Raw genomic sequence first — 15,869 nt, 5'->3', positions numbered from 1 at the left:
GCAGTACCAGCTTCAGAACCAGAAGCAGTACCAGCTGCAGAACCAGAAGCAGTACCAGCTGCAGAACCAGTAGAACAAGCTGCAGAACCAGAAGCAGTACCAGCTGCAGAACCAGAAGCAGTACCAGCTGCAGAACCAGAAGCAGTACCAGCTGCAGAACTAGTTGCAGAACCAGAAGCAGTACCAGCTGCAGAACCAGAAGCAGTACCAGCTGCAGAACTAGTTGCAGAACCAGAAGCAGCACCAGGTGCAGAACCAGAAGCAGAACCAGTTGCAGAACCAGAAGCAGCACCAGCTGCAGAACCAGAGGCAGTACCAGCTGCAGAACCAGAAGCAGAACCAGTTGCAGAACTAGAAGCAGTACGAGCTGCAGAACCAGTAGAACCAGCTTCAGAACCAAAAGCAGTACGAGCTGCAGAACTAGTTGCAGAACCAGAAGCAGTACCAGCTGTAGAACCAGAAGCAGAACCAGCTGCAGAACCAGAAGCACTACCAGCTGCAGAACCAGTTGCAGAACCAGAAGCAGTACCAGCTGCAGAACCAGAAGCAGCACCAGCTGCAGAACCAGTAGAACCAGATTCAGAACCAGAAGCAGAGCCAGCTGCAGAACCAGAAGCAGTACCAGCTGCAGAACCAGAAGCAGTACCAGCTGCAGAACCAGAAGCTGTACCAGCTGCAGAACCAGTAGAACCAGCTGCAGAACCAGAAGCAGTACCAGCTGCAGAACCAGTAGAACCAGCTCCAAAACCAGAAGCAGTACCAGCTGCAGAACCAGTAGAACCGGCTCCAGAACCAGAAGCAGTACCTGATGCAGAACCAGAAGCAGTACCAGCTGCAGAACCAGTAGAACCAGCTCCAGAACCAGAAGCAGTACCAGCTGCAGAACCAGTAGAACCAGCTGCAGAGCCAGAAGCAGCACCAGCTGCAGAACCAGTGGAACCAGCAGCAGAACCAGAAGCAGTACCAGCTGCAGAACCAGAAGCAGTACCAGCTGCTGAACCAGTAGAACCAGCTGCAGAACCAGAAGCAGTACCAGCTGCAGAACCAGTAGAACCAGCTGCAGAACCAGAAGCAGTACCAGCTGCTGAACCAGTAGAACCAGCAGCAGAACCAGAACCAGTACCAGCTGCAGAACCAGAAGCAGTACCAGCTGCAGAACCAGAAGCAGTACCAGCTGCTGAACCAGTAGAACCAGCTGCAGAACCAGAAGCAGTACCAGCTGCAGAACCAGTAGAACCAGCTGCAGAACCAGAAGCAGTACCAGCTGCAGAACCAGTAGAACCAGCTGCAGAACCAGAAGCAGTACCAGCTGCAGAACCAGTAGAGCCAGCTTCAGAACCAGAAGCAGTACCAGCTGCAGAACCAGAAGCAGTACCAGCTGCAAAACCAGTAGAACCAGCTGCAGAACCAGAAACAGTACCAGCTGCAGAACCAGTAGAACCAGCTCCAGAACCAGAAGCAGTACCAGCTGCAGAACTAGAAGCAGTACCAGCTGCAGAACCAGCAGAACCAGCTTCAGAACCAGAAGCACAACCACCAGCAGAACTAGCATCAGAACCAGATGCACAACCACCAGCAGAACCAGCTTCAGAACTAGAAGAAGTAACAGAAAAAGAATCAGAACCCAAGTTCGAACTCGAAGTTGCCGTGGACCCCAAATTGGAGAAAGAGGATTCCCCTGACGAGACCCTGCCGGAGGGCACCGTTGGGTCGGCAGAGGACGCGTTGCTTCCTGCCGTAGCGGAGGGCGGCGCCGAGGATGAGCCTGGGCCCGGAGAGGAGGACAGGGTGGTTGAGGTCCTTGGAGGTGTTGCTCCCGAGTCCGGGTCGTCGAGTAAGTACCGCTGCCCTTGCTACTTTTCTATGAAGTTTGAGTGACATTGTGTCGCATTACTTTTACCAGACACAGAATGCGACTGTCCTTATGTAAACCATTTGCCTGTTTAACGTGCATAGCTTGCAGAGTCTCGTTTAGTTCAGTAAGAACATGAATGTAGCTCCTGATTTTTGTTACTTTATTTTATGGTTAAGTGGCGAGTTTGCCTTCGGTCATTCGCTGCCGACTGAAGCCTTGCATATCCTCTTGCTTGGCCTGGCGTTCTGGGTTGTTGTTGTTTTTCGTTTCTTTCGTTTTTTTTTTTTTTTCTTCTTTGCTGTCCTTTGCCGGAGCAGCGTTTAGCCGACTTTTTTGTTGCCGCATTTTTCTTTTTGCCCTTGAACTGCCTCCCGTGCTGTAAAAAAGAATATGTTTCCCGTTTTGAAAAATACACACACACACACACACACACACACACACACACACACACACACACACACACACACACACACACACACACACACACACACACACACACACACACACACACACACACACACACACACACACACACACACACACACACACACACACACACACACACACACCACAGAGATAAGTGAGAGAACACTATCTCTGTATTTTCACTTTTGAGACATGAACATAAGTAACAGAGCTCATTCTCACACGCGATTCCCTTGAGCTTGCTGTTGATGCTCCTCTCACGACTTTAAACTTCAATCTGTTCAAAACTCGTGATGCAGATGACGTGATTCTTTGTGTATTCCATCTTTCCTACTTGATTTACTTTTTCGTATCCAGCTACATCGTTTTCTTCCTATTCCTTTCGTTATTACTGCCACGTGTGTCTTGCTATGACGAAGAATTATAAGGCTGAGGCACCATTTGCGACTATCAGTGGCACTCCATGGCTCGTTGATTTGTAGACGTCTGAAATTTTGTGCCAGTGATTTCAGGGCACATGTTCCGCTGCTTTCCTACCATATAATATTCGTCGCTCATTATTTTCATCTCCGGAAACATTTCTGGTGCTGCTTGGCTACACATTTGATTTTCGTGTCCTGAAGATGCCTCGTCACTACTGCGAAAGCTGCCGCCTCTCCAATGCTTTGCTTCTTTTCGTTGCCAAGTATCCTTCCTCCTGCCCTGACCCTCCTGATGAACTCATGACGCAGGTGAAGAAGAAGGCGTTGTCGAAAGTAGTCCAGAGGCGGAAGACGATGTGCCTGGTGCCAGAACCGAGGGCACTGACTCCTCTGGCAAGGACCTGGACGGTGGAGTCAGCAACGCCACGAATGAGGACTCAGGCGTGTCTCTTCCCCCTGAGGCTGATGGAGGCAACGGGTCCCTTAGCGCCCATGGAGAGGACCTTGGTGCTGGGGTCAGTGTGGCGCTGAGTGAATATCCACCTGCGCCTGCTAATTACACTCCCACCCTTCCACTCGCCACTAATGACACGGAGGAAGAGCTCACCACCGTAGAGATCGTTAACCCAGAGCTTAACGCCACTCACCCTCCAGAGCCTCACACCCCAGGCTCGTCCCCCACGCCCCCCACTACCATCGCCGCCACACCTGCCCCCCCTCCTGCTGCCCCAGTGCCCCCTCTCTCAGGTCCTGTCATCCCCGGCCCTCGTAAAACTCCGGAGACTTCGAGTGCCAGTGAGTGCCGCCTTCGAGGTCTCGTGGGCAGAGAATGCGAGTTTGAGTGTTTATTTTTATCCTTCCCTTTCATTTTACATTAGTTTGGAAATTCCTTCACTCTATCGTACTTACTTAATTTGCCTTTACTTTTTTTGTTATTCCTTTTCATTTGCATTAGGTTGACAGTTCCTTACTTTTTTATCAGGGAATTTCATTATACATCAGTTTGAAAATTCCTTCACTATCTTTTATTTTACTTATTTTCCTTTCCGTCCTCATTTTCCTGTTGAGAAGTTATTAAGGACACTACCACCTCCTCTATATTCTAACAAGTATCCTCTGCAGGCTAGAATATGACAGCTGGTTATGTTTTTTCTTTCATCCCCACGCCTTCATGTTCATCCTATTTCTTTCGCGTTTAGAAGTAAGACCAAAAAACAGTTCACAACACAACGACCACCTTCATAATCTAATGGTCATTCCCTCTAAGCTAGAATGGGATAATTGGTTATGTCTGTCTTGCCATTTTCTAACGTCTATGTCCCTCGTTTTTCCTTCACAAATAAAACTAAAACCAACTGCAACACTACCATAACCTCTATGTTGAATCATCCACTATCTTTATTATCATTTCCACACGTCAATGTTTCTCCTTTTTCCTTGACAAATAAAACTAAAACCAAATACCCAGTTCACGACTCAACCACGACCTTATATTTTAACAAGCATCCACTGTAAAAAACTTGAATCGGGCAACTGGTTATGTTTTTATTTCCATTTTCACACGTCAATATTCCTCCATTTTCCTTCACAAATAAAACTAAAACCAAATACCCAGTTCACGACTCAACCACAACCTTATATTCTAACAAGCATCCACTGTAAACAAGAATCCGACAACTGGTTATGTTTTTATCCCCATTTTCACACCTCTACGTTCCTCCCTTCTAACCTAACCTTCTTCCCACCTCGCCCCGCCCTCCAGAGAGCTGCACTCAGCCCCCAGATGTGGGTACGTGCCGCGGAAGCTTCCCCAAGTTCTACTACGACCCTGCATCACGATCCTGCCTCCAGTTCATCTACGGCGGGTGTCGCGGCAATGCCAACGTGTTCCAGACTGCCCAAGAGTGCTACGAGAAGTGTGACCCCATTGGCTTTAGCCGTAAGTGTTTGCGAGGCTTCGTTTTCGTCGTGTTCGTTAGTGGGGTTTTTTACAACAAAGGAGACAGCTCAAGGGCACATAAAAAAGGAAACAATAAATAAAAAAAAGCCCGCTACTCGCTGCTCCTAAAAAAAGAATCAAAAGAGGTGGTCGAAAGAGAGGTCAATTTCGGGATGAGAGGTGTCCTGATACCCTCCTCTTGCTATATCAACATCAGAAGTGGAGTTTTAAGGTTAGATTTCCCGGTGTTTTCATGTCTCCTCGTAGGCTTTACTCATGTTTGGAAGGCTTCAGTTTTCGCCTCCTTTATTGTTTGCTATATCAGTATCTCAAGAATAGAGGTTTAAGGTTACATTTTCCGTTGTCATTTCTTCATATCTTCTCGTACCTACGTCATGTAAAGCAGAAGCAGCGAAAGTAGATCAGTTTTCCTTTATCAAATACAGGAGCAAGTACTTCTTTGTGTTCATACTTTATTAAATACAGAAATAACTATCATTTTCTCCTCGTACGTGCATATTAACCATTTTATTTACTTCTTATACTCATCATGTACCTTACCTTTTAACCCCGTGTGTGTGTGTGTGTGTGTGTCTGTGTGTGTGTCAGGCACGGGAGGCACTGGCAAGGACGACTACCTGATGCTTCACGACGGCCGCGGCAAGACCGAGTTCACCTTCCCCGGACACGACGCGGCGGTCAGGGTCAACGATGCCAGCCTCGCCGCGTTCTCCGTCAGGTAAGTCCACGGGCACCCAGGTGAAGGGTGTGGGGGGGGGGGTGAAGGGGGCAGGATTTCTCTCTGGCTCTTTCTTTTCTGTGTTTGTGGGTGTAGGAAAGGGGGGGTCGTTCTGTGTGTGTGTGAGGGGGAATGAGGGGTTGTGTGTGTGTGTGTGTTGTGTGTGTGTGTGTGTGTGTGTGTGTGTGTGTGTGTGTGTGTGTGTGTGTGTGTGTGTGTGTGTGTGTGTGCGTGTTTGTCTGTCTGCCTGTTTGTATATGTCCCCCTCTCTCTCTCTCTATCTCTTTTTCTACCTGTCCATCCTTTTCATTCTACTTTTCTTTCCTTTCTTTCCTTTCTACTTTCTTTCTTCCTACTTTTCTTTCTACCTATCTATCTATTTATCTATCTATATCTATCTATTTATACACACACACACACACACACACACACACACACACACACACACACACACACACACACACACACACACACACACACACACAATGAAGCGGTCTATCCCTTCACTTTTAAAAAACAGGCTCGAGATAAGAATACTGATAAGAGTAAGCTTAGACGAGAAGGACTAGGGCGTCTGTACCGAGAGTGTAGAAATAAGACGTAGGAATCAGTATATATAAACACGTGTCATTTAAGCTATAGTTATGTGAGGGGTTGTTCCTACCTACCCTCAGAATGCTACAACGCTTCCCGCCATTAAACTCCATCTGACTGTCATTTCCCCGCCCAGTCATACAGTCTATTTAGTTCTTCCTGATTCGACTTAATTACTCTTCCGATCGATGTATATTAATTTAAAACTCAACTAATTAGAATGATTTTGAATGTTACTTATCTCATGTTACACTTCTTCTGTTTCTCATTCTTCTTATCCTCTTTCTTCTATTCATCTTCCTCCTCTTCCTCCTTTTATTTCTCTTATTGTCCCTACCTTCTTTTTCCTTCGTCTGTCTTTCTCTTTTTTTTCCTCCCTCTTCCTCCTCCTCCTTCTTCTCTTTCTCCTCTTTCTATTTCTCCTGGTGTACCTTCTTCTTCCTTCCCATCTTTCTTTCTCTTCTTCATTCACCCTCGTCCTCCTCCTCCTCTTCCTTTTTCTACTCTCTTTATTCTCACTGCTGCATATCTTTCTTCCTCTCTCTTTTCCTTTCATCTAATCTTCTCGCCCTTCTCCTGCTCCTCCTCCTCCTTCTCCTTTCCATCCCTTATATTTCCTCCTCCATTTCCTTAACCCGTATCCATCCCTTCCTCTTCTTTCTCCTTCCACATTATCCCCACTCTTCTTCATCCCCCATCTCCTCCACTCTCCTCCACCTCTCCCCCCTTCCTTTCCCTCACCCCCTCTCCTTTCATTCCCCTACCCCTTTTCATCCTCTTTTCCCTCACCCCCTCTTATCCCTCTCTTCCTCTCATCCTCCTCTCCATCTCCCTCTCCCTCACTCTCTTCCTCCCCTCTCCCTCAACCCCGTAAGTCACTCAATTCAGCAGACGGCTCCCGGAGACAGCCTCGCATAAGTCACGCTGAGTCATCAAGTTCAAAGTCAAGATCGGAAACACCTGCTCAATCTTTCTCTTGACACTCAAACCATTTATATTTTTCTTGTCTCTTATTTTTCTACTCTGTATCTCCTCTATTATCCACTTTGTTGTTCGTGTTTTTCTCTTGCATTCTATCTATTAATGTTTTTTTGTCTTATCTCTGCCCACGTAAAATACAAGGCGGTCAACTTCTCTCAATATTTCAGAAGTAAAGACGCTTGGAATCCATTTGGTTCTCTTACATGGTGTTCTATCTTCTCCCAGGAACGTGTATCAGATGGAGTTTAGCTTCCGAACCGACACACCGCACGGCCTTCTCGCCTTCCTCAGACAGGTAAGTGGGGAGGAGGAGGTGGAGGAGGAGGAGGAAGAGGAGGAGGAGGAAGAGGAAGAGAAAAAGTATCAGTGGACGTATAAAAGTAACAGGATATAGACAGAGGTGGAAAGAGGAAAGGAGAAGGAAGAAGATGAGAAAGAGGAGGAGGAGGAGGAGGAGGAGGAGGAAGAGGAGAAGTATCAGTGGACGTATAAAAGTAAAACGATATAGACAGAGGTGGAAAGAGGAAAGGAGAACGAAGAAGAGGAAAAAGAGGAGGAGAAGAAGAAGGAGGAGGAGGAGGAGGGGGAGGAGGAGGAGGAGGAATGGGAGGAAGAAAACAAAGGAGTGATTGCAGAGATAAAGGAGGAAGAGAACGTAGATAAAGAGGCGTAAAGAGGAGAGGGAAGAGGAGGAGGAGGAGGAGGAATGGGAGAAAGAAAACAAAGGAGTGATTGCAGAGATAAAGGAGGAAGAGAACGTAGATAAAGAGGCGTAAAGAGGAGGGGGAAGAGGAGGAGGAGGAGGAGCAACAGTAGAAGTAAAGAGGAAACAGGATGTGGAGAAAAGGATATGAGAGTCAGTAGATGAAAGGAAAGGAATTTGGAGACGTAGGAGAACGGTGAAGAAAAACAACAACTGCATCAAAAAGTATTAGAAAACACCCTTATTCTAATACTCTTTTTAGGAGCAGTGAGTAGCGGGCTTTTTTTTATATTTGTTTCCTTTTATATACCCTTGAACTGACTCCTTCGATGTAAAAAAATCTATTGTCATTCCCTTACTTGAAGCAATCCTCCTAACCCCTCAGCTTCACCGCTCTCTCTCTCTCTCTCTCTCTCTCTCTCTCTCTCTCTCTCTCTCTCTCTCTCTCTCTCTCTCTCTCTCTCTCTCTCTCTCTCTCTCTCTCTCTCTCTCTCTCTCTCTCTCTCTCTCTCTCTCTCTCTCTCTCTCTCTCTCTCTCTCTCTCTCTCTCTCTCTCTCTCTCTCTCTCTCTCTCTCTCTCTCTCTCTCTCTCTCTCTCTCTCTCTCTCTCTCTCTCTCTCTCTCTCTCTCTCTCTCTCTCTCTCTCTCTCTCTCTCTCTCTCTCTCTCTCTCTCTCTCTCTCTCTCTCTCTCTCTCTCTCTCTCTCTCTCTCTCTCTCTCTCTCTCTCTCTCTCTCTCTCTCTCTCTCTCTCTCTCTCTCTCTCTCTCTCTCTCTCTCTCTCTCTCTCTCTCTCTCTCTCTCTCTCTCTCTCTCTCTCTCTCTCTCTCTCTCTCTCTCTCTCTCTCTCTCTCTCTCTCTCTCTCTCTCTCTCTCTCTCTCTCTCTCTCTCTCTCTCTCTCTCTCTCTCTCTCTCTCTCTCTCTCTCTCTCTCTCTCTCTCTCTCTCTCTCTCTCTCTCTCTCTCTCTCTCTCTCTCTCTCTCTCTCTCTCTCTCTCTCTCTCTCTCTCTCTCTCTCTCTCTCTCTCTCTCTCTCTCTCTCTCTCTCTCTCTCTCTCTCTCTCTCTCTCTCTCTCTCTCTCTCTCTCTCTCTCTCTCTCTCTCTCTCTCTCTCTCTCTCTCTCTCTCTCTCTCTCTCTCTCTCTCTCTCTCTCTCTCTCTCTCTCTCTCTCTCTCTCTCTCTCTCTCTCTCTCTCTCTCTCTCTCTCTCTCTCTCTCTCTCACTCTATCTACTTCGCCCTCCCCTCCAGACTTCGGTGCCGCCAGAGCTCGGCAACAAGATGGTGCAGCTGTATGTGTTTATCCGCCGCGGCCACCTCGGCGTCACCCACCTCTTCTGCCACGACTCCGAGACTTTCCTCATGAAGAAGGGTGAGCGCATTTACCGAGTTGTAGTATGGAGGATTTTAGTATAAGTTATTTGCAGTGTAGTAAGTTGTAGTAAGTTGTAGTATATAGGATTTTAGTTAATCTTCTTGTCTACGGTCGTGAATGTTCCTTCCCCGCATCGCCTCAGCTTCCAACTCATTCCAAGCATTAATATTAAACTAAACTAATCTTCTTAATGTTGTTTTCTGCATCTAGACTTCCTTGGGTGCTCATGACTTCTTATTCTTCCACTGTGTATGAGTGTGGGAAATGTATGTGTGTTTGCGTCTTCAATTTCCATCAGTACGTAAAATGGAAAGACGTTTGAATCTCTTTATGTCTGTTTGCTCTCTTTTCTATCCACCTTTTTTCCCCTTATTTGGTTGTTGAGTAGGAACATAGAGGGAAGTGAGATAGTGAGAGAGGTATGGAAGAGGGAGAGGAAAGGAGGGAAAGGAGAGGTAATGGGGGTAGGAAGAGAGGGAAGAGGAGGTAGTAATGAGAGTGGAAAGAGAGAGAGAAGGAGAGGAGACAATGCTGAGGGGTAGGCAAAGATTGAGGGTCTGTTAACGTGTGTGTTGTTATCCCCTTGTAACCGTTCTTCCCTCCCCACCAGGCGGCGTGCAGGCTGGTAACTGGCACTCGTCGCTCGTGAAGCTGGACGCGGGCACGGGGCAGCTGCTTCTTGAGGTGGACGGCACGCAGGAGATCTTCACCATCGACAGCCTGGCCAAGAAGCCGCACTACGGGTCAGAGGAGGGCGCCATCTTCACCTCGCGTCTCTGGCTTGGAGGTGAGAGTACTGTGAAGGAAGGCAAAGCTATAATCGGGGAGGAGTATTAGAAGAGGTAAAGGAGAAGCAGAGGTGAGAAGTACTGTTAAGGAAGGTAAAGGTTAAATTGGGGAGGAGTATTAGTAGAGATAAAGGAAGGAATGTAGAGAAATAGAGATGAAAGTAGGAGATGAAGGGTTAAAAAAAAATTACGCTTCAGCTATATATACGCGTTGCCTCAGTACTCATCTCCGTCATATCGCCCCTCTCTTCTCACTCTCATTCTTCTTCCCCCTTCTCCCTCTCACTTCCACTCTACTTCCCTCTCTTCCCACTCTCTATCTGCCTCATCTTTCTTCCCTCTCTCCCCTTTCCTATCTGACTCCCTCTCTCCTCCTCATCCTTTTCTTCTCCCTCTCATTTCCACTCTTCTTCCCTCTCTTCCCACTCTCTATCTGCCTCATCTTTCTCCCCTCTCTCCCCTTTCCTATCTCACTCCCTCTCTCCTCCTCATCCTTTTCTTCTCCCTCTCATTTCCACTCTTCTTCCCTCTCTTCCCACTCTCTATCTGCCTCATCTTTCTTCCCTCTCTCCCCTTCACCATCTAACTCCTCCCTCTCTCCCCCTCCAGGCGTCTTCGAGGAGGAGGTTAACCGCGAGGATATGGTGGGGCGGACCTCAAACTTCCACGGGTGTATTAGAAAGGTCGGCCTGATGAGCGGTGAGACGTCAGAGACCATGGTGCGGCACAATGGACTTCGATCCTCCGCGTACAGGGGCGTGAAGGAGATGTGCAGATCCCAGTAAGGAGAGGAGGAGGAGGAGGAGGAGGAGGAGGGTGTGAAAGAAAGTGTGACTGTTTAATGCTTTCGTGGTTTATATATTTTTTGTCTCATCATTTTTTTTTCTCCTATTATTTTCTTTCCTTTCAATCATCTCCTCTTTCTTTGGCCTCAGCTCAGTTTTCTTCCTCTTCTTTTTCTTCTCTCCCTTCCCTCTCATTTTCTCTTTCCTTTTAGTGACCTCCTCTTTCTTTGGCCTCTCCTCTCCTCTTCTCTCCTTGTGTTTATCTCTCTTTCTTTTCCTCTCCGATCATCTCTCTTTTCTTCGTCTTCCTGTAACATTAAACAACTTCTCCGAAACATCTGATAGGGGGCGTATCTGCATCTATTCTTTCGATTTCTCTTCTTATCTGCCCTGTACTTTAATATCTTGTACTGTCCTCTCCTCTCTTACCTTCCTCTAAAACCAATGAACTTCTCTCAATAAATTTTCATGGCTGTTTTTTTTTTCAATCCACTCTGTTTCATTTTTTTTCCCTTTTTAACTGCATCATCTCCTGCCCTTTCCTCTCCTCTCTTCCTTCTCGTGTTCCTCTACTTCCCTCATCTTCTCTCCTCCCTTCCTCCTCGTCTTCTTCTACTCATTTCTTATCATCTCATTTCCTCTCCTTTCCTCTCCTCCTCTCTTCCTCTGCGCTCATCTTTTCTCTGTCATCCTCTCTCCTCCCTTCCTCCTCGTCTTCCTCTACTCATCTATTATCATCTCATTTCCTCTCCTTTCCTCTCCTCCTCTCTTCCTCTGCGCTCATCTTTTCTCCTGTCATCCTCTCTCCTCCCTTCCTCCTCGTCTTCCTCTACTCATTTCTTATCATCTCATTTCCTCTCCTTTCCTCTCCTCCTCTCTTCCTCTGCGCTCATCTTTTCTCTGTCATCCTCTCTCCTCCCTTCCTCCTCGTCTTCCTCTACTCATTTCTTATCATCTCATTTCCTCTCCTTTCCTCTCTCCTCCTCTCTTCCTCTGCGCTCATCTTTTCTCTGTCATCCTCTCTCCTCCCTTCCTCCTCGTCTTCCTCTACTCATCTCTTATCATTTCATTTCCTCTCCTTTCCTCTCCTCCTCTCTTCCTCTGCGCTCATCTTTTCTCTGTCATCCTCTCTCCTCCCTTCCTCCTCGTCTTCCTCTACTCATTTCTTATCATCTCAACTCCTCTCCTTTCCTCTTCCTCTGCGTCTTCCTCTAACGCCCGTGCAATCTTTCCCCCGCAGCTGCACGGACCGTCTGCGTAACATGTGCTCCAACAAGCTGGCCTGCGTGGAGCACTTCGACCACAGCACGTGCAGTTGCTTCGGCACGGGCAAGGACGGCAGGCGGTGCAACGTTCCTGGTGAGTGGCATTTATGTTTGCCTGTGTCTGTGTGTGTCTCTGTGTTCCTGTTTGTCCCTCTGTTTGTGTTTTTTTATCTTTTTTTTTCCTTCACCAGACGTACCCATTTCGTCTCTTCTTGTTTGTTTCTGTTTTTTTTTTGTCTGTATTTTTTTCCTTCACCAGACATACCATTTCGTCTCTTCCTGTTTGTTTGTCTGTTTTTCATACGTATTCTTTTAATCTTTCCTGTTTTCCCGATTCTTCTTCGTACATTTAGTCTGTTTCTTGGTTGTGATGCTGACAGATTTTCCCTTCCCCAGACATGCCTATATTAATCCTATGTTATTCTTTTGTTCCTGTTTGTTTGTCTGTTTTTTATATGAATCTGTTGAGTCGTTGTCCTTTTCCTCATTCATTTTCTTACGTTCCATTTGTTTCTAAGTTGTAATGGTGAGTATTTGCCTTCCTCTGACGTGCCTATGTAAGACAGTGAGAGAGGGGTAGGAGGAGAGAGGAGAGGAGGCAGTAATGGGAGTGAGGAAGGAGGAAAGGAGAGGTAATGGGGGGAGGAAGAGAGGGGAGAGGAGGCAGTAATGGGAGTGGGAAGGGAGGAAAGGAGAGGTAATGGGGGGAGGAAGAGAGGGAAGAGGAGGCAGTAATGGGAGTGAGGAAGGAGGAAAGGAGAGGTAATGGGGGGAGGAAGAGAGGGAAGAGGAGGCAGTAATGGGAGTGAGGAAGGAGGAAAGGAGAGGTAATGGGGGGGAGAGAGGAAGAGGAGGCAGTAATGGGAGTGAGGAAGGAGGAAAGGAGAGGTAATGGGGGTAGGAAGAGAGGGAAGAGGAGGCAGTAATGGGAGTGAGAAGGGAGGAAAGGAGAGGTAATGGGGGTAGGAAGAGAGGGAAGAGGAGGCAGTAATGGGAGTGAGGAAGGAGGAAAGGAGAGGTAATGGGGGTAGGAAGAGAGGGAAGAGGAGGCAGCAATAGGAGTGAGGAAGGAGGAAAGGAGAGGTAATGGGGGGAGGAAGAGAGGGAAGAGGAGGCAGTAATGGGAGTGAGGAAGGAGGAAAGGAGAGGTAATGCGGAAGAGAGAGCGAAGAAGAGGAGGCAGAAATGGGAGTGGGAAGGGAGGAAAGGAGAGGTAATGGGGGAGGAAGAGAGGAAGAGGAGGCAGTAATGGGAGTGAGGAAGGAGGAAGAGAGGGAAGAAGAGGAGGCAGAAATGGGAGTGGGAAGGGAGGAAAGGAGAGGTAATGGGGGGAGGAAGAGAGGGAAGAGGAGGCAGTAATGGGAGTGAGGAAGGAGGAAAGGAGAGGTAATGGGGAAGAGAGGGAAGAAGAGGAGGCAGAAATGGGAGTGGGAAGGGAGGAAAGGAGAGGTAATTGGGGTAGGAAGAGAGGGAAGAGAAGGAGGCAGTAATGGGAGTGGAAAGAGAGGAAAGGAGAGGTAATGGGGGGAGGAAGAGAGGGAAGAAGAGGAGGCAGTAATGGGAGAGAGAAGGGAGGAAAGGAGAGGTAATGGGGGGAGGAAGAGAGGGAAGAGGAGGCAGTAATGGGAGTGAGAAGGGAGGAAAGGAGAGGTAATGGGGTAGGAAGAGAGGGAAGAGGAGGCAGTAATGGGAGTGAGGAAGGAGGAAAGGAGAGGTAATGGGGAAGAGAGAGGGAAGAAGAGGAGGCAGAAATGGGAGTGGGAAGGGAGGAAAGGAGAGGTAATGGGGGTAGGAAGAGAGGGAAGAGAAGGAGGCAGTAATGGGATGGAGTGGGATGGGAGGAAAGGAGAGGTAATGGGGAAGAGAGAGGGAAGAAGAGGAGGCAGTAATGGGAGAGAGAAGGGAGGAAAGGAGAGGTAATGGGGGTAGGAAGAGAGGGAAGAGGAGGCAGTAATGGGAGTGGAAAGAGAGGAAAGGCGAGGTCATGTGTTTTCTGTGTATATCCAGGGCCTTTGTTGACTCCTTCACTCTTTTTCTTTCACCTCATCCTTCTTCTGTGTTGTGATCCTGGCAGCGTCTTTCCCCTTCCCCAGACGTGCCCATCCTATCGCTGAGCAACGACGGGCACGTGGTCCACCGCCTCTACGAGTGGATGGACCGAGTGCACTCCTACACCAACTTCATCTCCATGGAGTTTAGGGTCAGTTCCTTTTTTTTTTACAACGGAGGAAACAGCTCAAGAAAAAAAAATAATGATGAAAAAAAGCCCACTAATCACTGCTCCTATAAAAAAGAGTTCAGAGGAGTGGCCGAAAGAGAGGACACTTTCGCCAATTTTCTCATATAATATTCTTCATAGTTCTTACTCCTTACTCTTTCTTCAAAACCTTATGAACGATAACACAGCATTCCTTCTCCTTATATAACTTTTTTACTTAATTCTTATTCTTTCTGCTCTCTTAAATGGTAAACATAACATTCTGCTCCATATACTAACTCTTTCTTTATCTCTTTTCTTCTTTCTGCAATCTCTCAAGAATGGTAACCCAATATTTCTGCTCCTCATATAACTCTTTCTTGATGCTTCTTACGTCTTCTGCAATCTCTCAAGAATGGTAACACAACATTCATTCCCTTGATATAACTTCACCTCCTTAGATACATGGTTTAACATTCTAATAACCGGCTTGACTACATAATGTTCGGATATCGTAACTGCAATACAATAAAAAATAAACTCTTCCTCCATCCCCCAGACTCGTTTCACCGACTCCATCCTCTTCTACGCGTCGTCACATTACCCCGAGAAGCAGTACATCGCCGCCACATTCACGACCAAAGGAACCGTCTTCGTGGAGGCCAACCTCGGGGGCGGCGCCGTGAGCATCGAAGTGGGCGAGAGGCTGGACACGGGCACCTGGCAAACACTGACCATCCTGCACCAGCACAACAGACTCCAGGTGCGTTGGGGTGAACAGGGAATTTGCATGGGGTAATTAAGTGGTGATAGGTGGTGGATGGGTTGATCAAGTGTTGAATGGGGTGCAGTAATGTTGTGGTGGACGTATATATTAAGTGGCATTCTATTCCCTCGTCAGGTTCACCTCAACTCCCGCATCCACGAGCTGCTGATCCCGGGGGAGATCCGCTACTTCCACCTCAACCCAGACTTCTACTTCGGCAGCGCCCCGAACCTCGAAAGATGTGAGTCCATCAATGTTTCTATATCTAGCTCCTTTAGTTTCGCTGGCAATCATTCTTGTGTTATCCATTCGACTATAGCTTCATAAAAAAGCAATGAGGGATACAGCAGACCTCCAGCATATAAAAAGCCAAGCCTGTTTCTGTATCTGGTTACAATTACCATCTCGCTCTCAGACATTCTTGTACAGTCACGCAAGACAGTTTGGTGACAGGCCAGTGCTGTGTACCACTCCTCTCTCCTTAATGAAAGACACAGTTGACCTTCCTCAACCAGACTATACACACCCAAGAACGTTCCTTATCTGTCACTTCATCATCACCTTCTCCTTCCTTCATAAGCTTGTGGACTGAGGCACGACCGAGGTAACCAGGACGGCTACACTTGCCAAGGCGGCCAGATGCGTTACTACTACGAGCCGCACGATGCCGAGTGTCACAGCTTCAACTACACGGGCTGCGGCGGCAACGACAACAACTTCCGTGACTACGACTCCTGCATGAACACCTGCCTCCTGCCTGGTGAGTGTGGGGCAGGGAAAGGAAAACGGAGGGAGGGAAGGAGGGAATGAATATAGGGGAGGATGATAAATAAATAAAGGAGGAAATAATGATAAATGATGATAAATAAATAATGATAAATAAATAAATGAAATTATGATAAATAAATAAAGGAGGGAATGAATATATGGGAGGATGGGAGGAAGGAAGGAAGGAGGAAGGAAGGAAGGAAGGAGAGATGGAAGGTAGGGAGGAAGGAAAGATGGAGGATGCGATGGAATGATGAAAGACGCAAATA

The 15,869-nt window shown here is 47.4% G+C and overlaps 1 protein-coding gene across 7 annotated transcripts in view; it reads left to right on the top strand.

The window, feature by feature from the left end:
* LOC126983946 (axotactin-like) overlaps window positions 1-15,869 on the top strand; it is a 52,558-nt gene that overhangs the window by 12,317 nt on the left and 24,372 nt on the right. For 6 of the 7 annotated variants that reach the window (XM_050837201.1, XM_050837202.1, XM_050837204.1 and 3 more), the window contains exons 3-14: window positions 3,013-3,498; window positions 4,466-4,642; window positions 5,252-5,381; window positions 7,182-7,251; window positions 8,908-9,028; window positions 9,642-9,818; window positions 10,429-10,600; window positions 11,845-11,963; window positions 13,963-14,069; window positions 14,626-14,829; window positions 14,968-15,073; window positions 15,413-15,592. In XM_050837201.1, coding sequence (XP_050693158.1) covers window positions 3,013-3,498; window positions 4,466-4,642; window positions 5,252-5,381; window positions 7,182-7,251; window positions 8,908-9,028; window positions 9,642-9,818; window positions 10,429-10,600; window positions 11,845-11,963; window positions 13,963-14,069; window positions 14,626-14,829; window positions 14,968-15,073; window positions 15,413-15,592 — 2,049 coding nt within the window. The remainder of the gene's footprint in view (window positions 1-3,012; window positions 3,499-4,465; window positions 4,643-5,251; window positions 5,382-7,181; window positions 7,252-8,907; window positions 9,029-9,641; window positions 9,819-10,428; window positions 10,601-11,844; window positions 11,964-13,962; window positions 14,070-14,625; window positions 14,830-14,967; window positions 15,074-15,412; window positions 15,593-15,869) is intronic. The other variant, XM_050837203.1, reaches the window with a different exon arrangement.

Source organism: Eriocheir sinensis, chromosome 55 (assembly GCF_024679095.1).
Source record: "Eriocheir sinensis breed Jianghai 21 chromosome 55, ASM2467909v1, whole genome shotgun sequence".
Taxonomy (NCBI): Eukaryota; Metazoa; Arthropoda; class Malacostraca; order Decapoda; family Varunidae; genus Eriocheir; species Eriocheir sinensis.
Note: the sequence above shows the minus strand (reverse complement) of the source record. Positions and strands in the feature narration are given on the sequence as shown.